At 33.6% G+C, this 12835-nt stretch overlaps 1 protein-coding gene across 8 annotated transcripts in view; it reads left to right on the top strand.

Annotated features, from left to right (window-relative positions):
* The window catches only part of ATAD1 (ATPase family AAA domain containing 1), a 45474-nt gene that overhangs the window by 30220 nt on the left and 2419 nt on the right, over positions 1-12835 (top strand). For all 8 annotated transcript variants that reach the window (XM_090278021.1, XM_090278024.1, XM_090278018.1 and 5 more), the window contains 2 exons: positions 461-550; positions 3172-3222. In XM_090278021.1, coding sequence (XP_090134147.1) covers positions 461-550; positions 3172-3222 — 141 coding nt within the window. The remainder of the gene's footprint in view (positions 1-460; positions 551-3171; positions 3223-12835) is intronic.

A 12835-nucleotide genomic window follows, 5' to 3' on the forward strand; every position in this document is an offset into this window, starting at 1 on the left:
GAGGTTTTAGTAGCATTGAGAAGATTCATCTGTAGTAGTGGTATATGCCATGAGATAATGATGTGAAATGTAGAGGAAAAAGTACATATCTGTTACTATTACCAGCATCCTCAGACTTAGGGGAAATGATTCTCTCCTTAATATTATTAAGGGACTTGAAATATTCCCCTGTATATATTCCCAAGCTATAACATAAATGGCTTTCAGTTATTTAACATGTAGCCATTGAGTAACCATATTTTGCAAAAAACAGTAGTTTTAAAAAGAAATCTTATAAGCTTTGCTATTACCTAATCTATTTAGAATTAACTTTGATTTGTATCTGTAAATATTTGAGTAATATGTACTAGATTAATATCAGATCTCTTACAGAGTATTTTCGAAACCCTTTTAGTAACAACCAACCTGAAAGGAATATTATTGTTGAATTTAAAACCTTTTGTTTTCTTTATATATGTAGGTCATAGTGATGGGAGCTACTAATCGTCCTCAGGATCTTGACTCAGCTATAATGAGAAGAATGCCTACAAGATTTCATATCAACCAACCTGTAGGTGGTTTTGATTGATGTAATGAACAATAAAATACTCACTTTTTAAAGGTCTTTACCTGGCATTTCAAGAAGGGAATGATTTTTTTTTTTTTAAATAGCACTTATTTATGATGGGCATGGAAGAAATAGAGCAAGAATCCACAAAATTGCTTCTTCGTTCTTTCTACTCTCTTCCTTGCTTTTTTTTTCTTATTTCTTTTTTTAGTAAGATCAGTATTATTTGCTTCTCTGCAAAGTATATAATTGCCTTAAGACTGCCTAGACACTTTAGTGGTTTTCTTTAGACTGTAGAAAGTTATCTATGGGAGATATATACAAAAATATAAATTATAGTTTTGGTTTAGTATAGGATGAAATTAAAGGCTTTGGGGCCTGACAGGATAAACAATTTGGGTTTTTCTTTTTAATTAATTATTGACAGTTGTAATCAGAACTTTCCTGTGACAGGATTAATGGTTAATCCGTAGCTGAGATATTACACTTTAACTTAATGGGAGTGTGAGGGTAGTGTTGAAACAGTACTGTCTTCTTTCTAGCATACCATTGTTAGTTAAGAAGTACCCTCAAGTAGATGATTATAATTTATTACTACTCTAATTCTCAAAATTCTGCCTTTAGATTTTAGAAGAAAGAAAAAAATAGGGTTAGTCATAGAAGATATGTGCTATACTATCAGCATATTACATGTAAAGCTATGTAGAGGAACTTCTAAGGTCATTCCTTTCAAATTCTGAATTAAATGTATTTACTTCAAGTTTGAAATAAATATAATTCATTTGTAATCTCTGGCTATAGAATGTTTGTCCCACTTTATATTATGCAACTTGTCAGATCGGTTTGTGGCAGGAAACCTGAAACATTGATGGTTGTAGCCTCTATATAAAATTATTCTGGTCTGCTGTTTGCTATAGCTGCAACCTCTGATTCCTCTGAGAGTATACAGATACCTAACCATTGTATTAGAAGCTTACCTGAAAAATCAATGAAGAGAATTGCTTTTTACCTGATGTAGGAGACTGTACAATTTATTCTGTATGACTAATATTTATTGAGCATTAATAATTGTCAGACACCATTGAAGTTCTGGTGAATGGAACATGGTTCCTGTCCTTAAAAAATTATGTGTTGCCATGTAGTCAGACATGTAAATAAATAATGTAAAATGTATTTTTCAAACGTATGTTTAAAGAACTGTGAGAATCTGAGATTTGATAAAAACTAAGTTCTGTTTGAGGAGTTCATGAAATTTACAGAATCCAACTGGGATTCTAAAGATGGTAGGAAATTAATAGGCAAACTAGGCAAGGAAAGGCTTTCCTACCAAAATGAACAAAGGCAAGAAGGTGTGGAAGCTCATGTTTAGCTGTGATTTCTGGGGTAGTTCACTTTAAGGACATCAAGGAAAATAGATGATGAGACTGAACAGGTAAACTGCTGCCAGGTTTAGATGAACTTGTTATGCTTCACCCAAGCCTTTTGAGTTTATTTTGTTAGCAGAACATTTTTATGGAAAATTAGTTTATCTTAGTGGTTTGAATACAAAAATTACATTGATAGAATCTTTGCCTGTAGTGCAATAGAAAACAAAGTAGAATGCAGTAGAATATAACATAGGATACACAGCATAGAAAGTAGTCTTTACTAAAGTTATAGTGTAATATTGTGAGTTACCAAAATGAATTGTAATAGATTTAACAAATTTGTTATAAAACTGAATATTGTATGATGGCAAACTGTATGATTATCCTTACCTTAAAACTCCCCTCCAAGTTAAATGTTTATTTTAAAAAAGTAGTTTTTGATGATCGCCTAATATACCAAGTTAACCTTCATACTTAGCACACTTAGTTACATACTTAGTTATAGAAACAGCAGGATTTGATTTTGTTTCTCAGGTCGTATGACTTGCTATTCATTGTAATCGGCTCTGTTTTTTCAATGGTTGTGGGAACAGGGATGAATTCAACCATAATGATTCTTAAAAGCATTTGTACTTACTATAAGTAAGGTATTCTATAACAGCTTCTATTCTCTGGTATAATAGTAAGAAGCATCATTGGTGGGAAGCATACAAGCATATGAACAAATGTACTATCAACACTAAATAAAAATTCACTCATGTAAATTAGTGAACATGGAAGTTTTATGTTAAAGTGGAGGAACTGAAGGGTATTGTTGCCATCTCTTCAATTACTTGCAAACATTTTATGGCAGCAGTGTTTTCAGAAGGTTCCTAAAGGGAAAAAAGGAGATTTGGTGAGTGGTAGGGAAATGACATTGGTAGTCATAGATATTCATCTACTCACTCAAGAAACATTGAAGGGCATGTTATCTCCCAGACAATTGTTCTAGGCATTGGGGATTCAGAATAAGATATAGTTGAGTAGGACAACCACACATAATTACTGTAGAGGCTGGAATCTAGACCTTACTTTAGTCACTAGTTTGCATAACCTTTGTCAGAGTTTCTCTCATTTCCTCTAAGGATTGTCAGGTAGTTCACAGGGAAGGAAGAAATATTAGGAAAACTAGTTGATTCTTATTTATTTATTTACTTACTTGCTTGCTTACTTACTTATTTATTTTAAAAAGCTAACTGGAAATTATCCTCATTTTAGGCTCTAAAACAAAGAGAAGCAATCCTGAAACTCATCTTGAAAAATGAAAATGTAAGTAGAAAATTATAATTTTTTCCCAGCCTATAAATATCATGTTTATAGTCATTAAATCATTTTAGAGAGAAATGAAAAAGAAAGTTGAGAATAATGGAGCTTTGAACTTGACTTAAATTATTATAAACTCTTGGGTGATCATGTAACTCAATAGCTATGGTATACTTGAACTAGTTAGAGATAATCTGCTCTTTAAAAGTCATGTGTTTTCATATCTACAGATTAAAATCCTCTGACATTTTTTCGGACTGTTTTCCAGTTATATAAGATATGTTTATTTTTGTACAGAAGTATGAGGGTTTTGTTTTTTTATTTAGTTGCAATATTTTGAAGTTAGAATTTAGATTTTAAAAGATGTGTAATAAAAATCTTAAGTAGATTGTGTTTTAGGTTTTTAAACATACACGCAGTTTATTTTTACACCAGCAATATTAGAGTCCTTTCCCTATAGCCTTGCCAACTGAATGTTATGGAACTTCGCGCCGACATGATAGGTAGAAAGTGGTATGACATCATAGTTTTAATTTGCATTCTTTAGGGATGAAATGAGCATTGTATGTTTAAGAGTTACTTAAATTTTTTTCTTTGAAATACCTATTTGTATTCCTTATTCATTTTTCTGTTGCAATATTTTTCTTAGATTTGTCGGAACTCTTATTAGGGAGATTTGCCCTTTGTCTGTATGATTTGAAAATATTTTTCCCAGTTTATCTTTTGATTTTACTGGGGTGTTATATTTTTCCCTTTATGACTTCTGGGTTTTGAATCGAAATTAAAAAGACCTTTTCTGCTCCCACATTTATAAAGTAATTTTCCACCTCTTACTACTTTTCTTCCGAAAACTCTATAACCAAATATATTTTAATGACATGGTATATTTCTCACTGTCCTAAACTTCATACTTAAACTCACTATTTTAACTTACTCTCTGAACTAGGAAATCAGGTAAGATTCCCATAGTAAGAGATGCTTGTTTTTCAGCCATCAATCCCATGGCTAATTCTGTTCCATACATAACATACCTACTTCCTCACCTCCCGTGTTTTCCCATCACAGCTCATTATAAACATTTTAGTTTTATCTCTAAAAAGACAGAATTTTTTCTTTTAACCTAATATCAGTGCCATTAATTTACCTTACCAAAAAAATGACAATATTTCATTATTGTCATTGAATGTCCAGTCTGTTTAAATTTCCACTTGTCTCCTAAATGTCTTTTTTTTTTTTAAACTCTGTATTTGTTTGACTTGGGACTCATAAAGTTCATAATTTGCAGTTATTTTATAGTTTTAAAAATCTCTTAATCTACATCTCTTTTCTTGTCCCCTTCCTTTCAATTTATTTGTTGGAAAAAAAAACCAAGTTGGGTTTGTCCAGATTTTTCCCTAGTCTGAATTTTGCTGATTTCACAAGGAACAATCAGTTGTTCCTCTAAAATTGGTAGGTGGATCAACACACTGGATGATACTCAGGTTCAGGTTGTCAGGAAGGGGAAACAGGACTACTTCTTAGATAGAATTTTATTCTTTCATCAGAAGAAACATAATATCTAGATGTCCTTTATGGTTTTATGTTTACGTTTAAATCTTTACTGTGTATTTGGTATTTATTTGGATATATCATATGCAATATGAATCAAACTTTGCTTTTTTTCTAGATGGATACTCAGTTGTCTGAACACCACTTATTCAATAGGCCATCTTTCCCTCATTAGAGGTGCCACTTTATTACATATTAAGTTCTCATGTATTGGTTGTGTTTCTACTTTGAACATAGGTGATTGGCCTTTTGTGTCTATGCACCAGCACCACAATGATTTAATTATTGAGGATTTATAAATTTTAATAGCAAGTGAGACTAGGCATCCTGTATTTTCTCCTAGCCCAAAGTTCCCTGGTAATTTTTGTTCAGTTGTCTGTGGTTTTTTCGAATTAATTTGTTGTACTTCGGTAAAAACAAACACTAGTTTGGAGGGATCATTATTCAAGAAAATTAAGAACTTTTTGATGTTGAATCTTTCTTCTCAAAAGCATGTTTGTCTTTCTGGTTGTTCACGTCCTCTCTTGTATCTTTCAGTAGTCTGTTCATTTATTTCTTTAAAATAATATCAAAATAGCATATATACCATCTTGCAAAAGTTGAAAGAACCTATCAAATCACAGAGATTAGATCATTGTTTATTAACTATTTTAAGAACCATACATAGAACCTTTAAATAAAGATATAAAAGTTTGGTGGTCTTTCTTTAAAAAGCATGAAATATTTTTTTATAATTTCAGGGAAATTTCTAAAACCCTCGTATGTATTCCAGGTAACTCCTGTCATAAATGAGCAAGAAATCAACAAATTATGTTTTGCCTTTTAGTTGAATATTTGATAACTGCTTTAAAAAAGACATTATGTAGTTGTACTGCTGTTTAAATAAAACACACTTAGTTGGTAAATCTTGAAAAGGATAAGTATCAATGAACAGAGAAGAGAACCAATGGGGTAAAATCATTTCACAGTTCTTTTGAATTAGGGTGGCTGTGATATGGCTAGAAACGTAACAGGTATTAGAAAGTATTTGCTGAAATTTTGTAGATTCTTCAAGTCAACTATTACTATTCATTTTTTAAAAATTTTAGTGAAGGTTCATATTGCATAACTGGAAGTTAACATTTTCAGACCACTTATATGGTCTAAAGTAGATGATAGATGATTTACATAAGATGATGAATATAAATGATGAGATTTAAGCTTTTGTCTCATAAGATAGTCATACTTTACACAGGTCATTAAGTTTTCACATTTACTTAAGAAACTTCATTATGTCTAATTTTAACTTTGATTTCAGTATTCTGCAATTTAAAATAAGAGTTATCTTTGGGAATTCTTTTAGAATTGTATTTGTCATGGGTACAGGGAATTTTTAGCATTTTGTTTCTTATTCATGAAAGCACAAAAGATTAGTCTCTAATCAATTTTATGATACAAAGTATGAATACTCTCTGGGTAACTACTGACATGGGAATGTCTGATTTCCCACTAGATGGAATTTATATGCAGAAGGCATAGCGTTATCTCAATAGAATGTGAAAGAAATTAATGTACTTTGTTAAAATATGGCTCAAATCAATAGTACACATATTTATTTTATAAAATGAGCACCGTCATGCATGTGCATTGCTGAGCGGAATTAAGGTTTTTGATGCAAATAAACTAGCACTTTATATTTTATGAGTTTTTATTCTCTGAAAAAGAGGAGCTTTTTGAAATGATAGTGTTTTCTGACCTGTCACAATTCTTTATTTTTTTAAATATATTTTATTGATTATGCTATTATAGTCCCAATTTATCCCCCTCCACCCAGCACCCACCCTTTCCCCTCCAGCAATCCCCTCCCTTAGTTCATGTCCATGGTTGTGCATATAAATTCTTTGCCTTCTCTATTTCCTATACTATTAACATCCCCTTGTCTATTTTGTGCCTACCAATTATGCTTCTTAATCCCTGCACCTTTTCCCCTATTCTTCCCCTTCACCCTCCCAACTGATAACCTTTCAAATGATCTCCATATCTATGATTCTTTTCCTATTCTGGTTGTTTGCTTAGTTTTTTTTTTTTAGATTCAGTTGTTGATAGTTATAAATTTGTTGCCATTTTAATGTTCATAGTTTTGATCTTTTCTTAAATAAGTCCCTTTAACATTTCCTGTAATAATGACTTGGGGATGATGAGCTCCTTTAGCTTTACCTTGTCTGGGAAGCACTTTATCTGCCCTTCCATTCTAAATGATAGCTTTGCTGGATAGAGTAATCTAGGTTGTAGGTCCTTGCTTTTCATCCACTTTGAATACTTCTTACCAGTCCCTTCTAGCCTGCAAAGTTTTTTGAGAAATCAGCTGATAATTTTATGGGGTATCTCCTTTGTAGGTAATTATCTGCTTTTCTCTTGCTGCTTTTAAGTTACTCTCTTTATGTTTAATCTTTGACATTTTAATTATGATGTGTCTTGGTGTGGTCCTCTTTGGGCTCAACTTGTTTGGGACTCTTTGCTTCCTGGACTTGTGTATCTTATTTCCTTCGCCAAATTAGGGAAGTTTCCTTTTATTATTTTTTCCAATAAGTTTTCAATTTCTTGCTCTTCCTCTTTTCCTGACATCCCTGTGCTTTGGATGTTGGCACATTTTGAGATGTCCCAGAGGCTTCTTATACTATTCTTGGATTTGTTCTGTTTTTTGATTTTTTTTTTTTTTTTATTCTTGATGTTCCAGTTTAGTGTTCATTTCTTCCTTATGTTCCAAATCATTGATTTGAATACCAGCTTCCTCCCTTCCACTGACGGTTCCTTGTAGATTCTTTTTTTATTTCACTTAGTGTAACCTTCATTTCTTCCTTTATGTTGTTGCTGTGCTCAGTGAGTTCTTTGAGCATCCTGATCACACCAGTGTTTTGAAATCTGCATCTGATAGGTTGGTTATCTCCATTTTGTATAATTCTCTTCCTGTGGTTTTGTTCTGTTCTTTCATTTGGGTCATATTTCTTTGTCTCCTTAATTTGGCAGCCTTCCTGTATTTGTTTGTGTGTCTTAGGTAGAGTTGCTTTTACTCACTGTCTTAGTTTAATGGCGTATTGTAGAAAAGGCACCTGTAAATTGTGTGGGGCGGAGCCTTAGGTAATTACCAGGACAGGGCAACCTGCTTCACCACTTTGTGGCTCTGGGTGGGAGGAGGGATCAGAGAGGGGACATTGCCCCTGCCTGACTTCTGGAGGTTTGCCTGGTACCCATCTCATTTCTAGTCACTTCACCCACATCCCGTAGGCAACTGGTGCCCTTCCAGCTCTTGTCCTGGTGGTGAAACCCAGAGTGGGTGGGTTTGTGTACAAGGTAAGTGTGTGGGCCCTTAAAGCCAAGTCCCCTGAAAATCCAGTAGTTGTTTCCACTGCCCCAACCCCTGCTGGTTTTTATAGCCAGAAGTTATGGGAATTAATCTTTCTGGAGCTGGAACCCTGGGCTGTGTAGTCTGGCCTGAGTCTGGGATCACTCGCTCCCAAGATATCCTTTCCGATTTTTATCCACCATACGTAGATATGGAATCATCTGTTCTTCCACTGCCGCTGCCGCCTCTCCATGCCACACCACATCTCTGTGCCCCTCCGCCGTCTCCATGACTCATCCCCTCCTACCCCTCTAGATGAATGTGGCTTCTTTAAATCCTTGTTTGTCAGACTTCCATACAGCTCTGTTTTCTGATGGTTCTGGGTGTTAATATTTTGAGATCTAGTTGTAATTCTTTTTATGGTTGTGCACGGAGGCGAAGCATGTCTGCCTATGCCTCCACAATTCTTTATTGATCTTTAACATACTTGCTCATTTAAAAAAGATAGTATAGAGGTTTTGACTCAAAGTTTTAAGTACAAAAAGAATTAGAACTAATAAAATTTAGACCTTATACAAGTACCATGATTTAGTCAACAATAAAGAAAGAGATTGGTTTTTGTTTCTATCTATATATCCTAACCTAAATTTATGCATTTTGTATAACAGCAGGAATAGTTAATAAGCATGGACTTTGGAGACAGACCTAATGGTCTCACATTCTAGTCTGATCCTTCCCTGCTTGTGACCTTGGGCAAATACTGTTTAGCATCTCTATGCCTAATTTTTCTCACTTGGAAATTACAGATAATGCCAACCATCTTGTAGAAGGTCAAATACTGTTTAGCATCTCTATGCCTAATTTTTCTCACTTGGAAATTACAGATAATGCCAACCATCTTGTAGAATCATTGTGAGAATGTAAATTAAATGCTATATGTAAAATGCTTATAGTACCATGCAAGTATGCAGCCAGTGGTAGATAAAAGGAGTGCATACGAGTATTATAGTAGTCTGTCTCTATATCGCCTTTCACTTACCACGGCCTCACTGTATCGCGGGATTTTTAAAAATATTATATTTAATTACTTATCGCGGATTTTTCGCTATATCACAGGGTTTTGCAGTACTGTATACGTATGTTGTTAAAGTTGCATAGGTTTAAGTGTAGAATATATTTAAGACCATAAGTGTTTATAAAAGTGTGGAAAAGAAAGTGTGGAAAAGGTTAATAAGGGAGAGGGAAAGGTTAATAAGGGACTGGGAACAGTTTATAAGTGTGGAAGGGTTTATAAAGCCTTAAAATATATAGAAATACTAAAATAAATGTAAGGTTCCTACTTTGTGGATTTTCACCTATCGCGGGGGGTGGGGGGGGCATCTAGAATGTAATACCCGCAATAAGTGAAGGAATACTGTATTCTTTCAAGCTGCTTTAAAAGTTTGTTAACTTATTCCAACATTGCTCCCAGTATTCAAAACCTTTTTTAATTTAGGAATTGCCTTCATAGTTGCCTATAGAAAACAATTCTCATTACTTCATTGTTTATCTAATAGCTGTTATCTTTTTAAATTTTTAAAAAAAATCCTCACCCAAGGATATGATTATTGATTTCAGAGATAGAGAGAGAGATAGAGAGAGAGAGATACATCTATGTGAAAGAAAAACATCGATCAATTGCCTCCCATATGTCTTCAACTGAGGTTAGAACCAACAACCTACATATGTGCCCTGATCGGGTATTGAACCTGCAACCTTTTGATGCACAGGAACAGCTCCAATCACCAGCCAGGGCTAATAGCTGTTATCTTAAGAGATTCTTTTAGAGTGTTTGCTATGTGCCAAGCATTGTGGTGAGATATTGACCCTTGAACAACATGTGTTTGAACTGCGTGTGTCCACTTATACGTGGATTTTTTAAAAACTATTTTACATATAATGCCGTAAATGTATTTTGTCTTCTTTATGACTTTCTTAATAATAACATTTTCTTTTCTCTGGCTGGCTTTATTATTCTTATGTATGTAATACATATAACATACAAAATATGTGTTACTTAACTGTTTATGTTATTGGTAAGGCTTCCAGTCAATAGTAGGCTTTTAGTAGTTAAATTTGGGGGGAGTCAAAAGTTACGTGTGGATTTTTTACTATATGGGGGGTTGGTGCCCCTGAAACCCCCATGTTGTTCAAGGGTCCACTGTACATTGTTTTATTTAATGCTCAGTTTTTACAAGGAATCCATATTAGTGCTATTTTACAGTTGAGGAAAGTGAAACCAGGTAAATTATATTAGAATATAAGTTGCCTAGGCTCACATAGAAAAGTAGTGATGGAGCCTTTCCCGTAACCATTACAGTATATTACCTCTGTTAGTTAATCTTGCTTACCCTGTGACTAGAGTCTGCTTTTTGTTCTTTTCTCATACTTGCTTTGTTCATCTTTGTACCTTTATAACCCTGCCATGTACAGCATTTTTGAGTAGTTAGAACATAGTGTGGTCCAGCAGATGAGGCTTCAAAGGATAGGGTGGGAGTGTTGATTGTTGTAGGGAGGAGGACTAATTTTTAACATGTCAGGGCATAATTTGGAAGATCTTTCTAAGTAGATTTTTAAATTTATGAAAGATTTGAAACATATACACAAATAAACTTATATCTACCACCCAGATTTAACAGGTAGTACCTATCTAAACACATTTTGCTTTGCATCTTCCTAATCACTATCATTGGTAGTACGCTGTCAAGAAGTTGATAGTGTGTATTAGTTCCAGCGATGGATATGGATAGACATTAATACATGTGTAGGTGTAGGTTGTTTTTACTTGTTCACTACTACAAACAGTAGAGAAATTAGATCACTGTTTATATCTGATTTCAATCGTACACTTGTAAGAAGAGTTCCTCAGACACAAGAAAGTATAAATTATAATTGAAAGAGAGAGAAATCTGACTGATCAGAATTAATACTTCTAGAATTATGACAATATAACATGAACAAAGTGAAAGAACAAGCTACTGGAAAAACATTTGCAACCCTATAAGCAACAGAGGACAATATCCAAATTATACAAAGTTACTATAATCAGTTTGTCAAGTTATTTGCACATTATTAGATCACAGGTGCTAACTATAACTATCCCTAGGAACTTATTGTCTGCTATTTCAGTATATGAAATATAAGTTTAAAATCTCCCAGTATTATTGTGGACTTTTTCATCTTTCTATGGAATTATGTTAATTTTGCTGTGTATGTTTTGAGACCATGTTATTAGATGTATACCAGTGCAGAATTGTTATTATATTTTGCTGGTGAATTATCTTTTATCATTATGTAATGGCTTCTATTCCAAATTATGCATTTTGAGAAAAAAAATCTGTTGTTCTGATGTATACAGAACTACATTAGCTTTCTTTTTGTTAATATTTGTCTTGTATATCATTTTCCAATCTTTTAGTTTCAACTTTGGCCTTTTTCCTTTCAAATGTAACACTAAGCCTGTTCTCTTTTACCTTTTGACAGGGTGTGGGTATTACAAACCTCAAATAGCTACACTGAGTTTTTTATACAGTCTAATCTTATCTTTCCCCGGCCTGGGTTAGTCTGCTTGCATTTGTAATTACTCATAAATTTAGATTCACTCATTCTTATTTTAGTGCTTCCCATGTGTTATGCTTTTCTCTGCTTTCTCTCCACATACCGCATCCTACCCTGTGTTGTTCTTAGTGTTGCTCTGATATTCTTTATTCCTCTTTTGCCCCTTTCTCTAATGGTTTGGAAGTTACACGTTCTCTTTGATTGGTACCCTTAAAATTTAGTGGTACCCTTAAAAATTTTTGCCATACATACTTAAAGTCTAAGTTAATAATAGATCTGCCCTCTTTCCAATAATTTTAAGACTTTAGAATGCTTTAACATACATGTCCCCTGTGTATTACATTTTCTTACTATCTAGCATTTTCATTCTACATTGTTTCTCTACTCCAAATTATTATTACTTTTTATATAGAATAGCTTATTTACTATTTTCTTTGCTTATCTTTACTCTTTGCCTCTCACACACCTACCTCCTTTTTTTATCAAAGACTGATTTTTCTTTATTTAACCCCCACCTTTAGGAATCAACACTGAGGTCATAGTTGCAGAGCTGATACCAGACCTCATGTTCTCTCACCTCCAAGTCCTTTGTCCTATGTAAAGTTGCTCTTCTTTCTGAAACAGTAGATTTTCCACAAAAACAAATGGGAATTTAGTAACTAATAAAGGTGGCATTTCAAATCAGTAGGGGAGAGTTAAGACAAATGGTTAGCCATATGGGGGGAGTATAGCTGGACCTCTACTACATTGTTCTCAAATCTTAGCTCTGGCAGTGGTGTGACCTTGGACAATTTATTTAACCTTTTCAGGTCTCACTGTTCTCTGAAAATGAAAATGAAAATAATACATGTAAAGTGAATGACACAGTCATTTAATAGAGGGTAATTATTATAAGTATATTTTTTTCTTGCCTTTTTCTCTTCATCTACACATGAGTTTGGTACGATTATATTATTCCAAGTCTATTATGTGCCCAGTACAATCACTTAATTGGTTTGACTATATAAGCTTAGGTTGGCGAGCAAGACTCTTAAATGCTGAATTAATGTTGAGCTAGTAGAATACCAAAGCATTACTGTTAATGTGGATGTTAGAGTATTTCAATAGAATATGTTTTTTGTAATGGGGTTGGGACTTAAATGATGTAGGCTA

This window comes from Furipterus horrens, unplaced genomic scaffold (assembly GCF_987537825.1).
Source record: "Furipterus horrens unplaced genomic scaffold, mFurHor1.1.pri manual_scaffold_5, whole genome shotgun sequence".
Lineage (NCBI taxonomy): Eukaryota > Metazoa > Chordata > Mammalia > Chiroptera > Furipteridae > Furipterus > Furipterus horrens.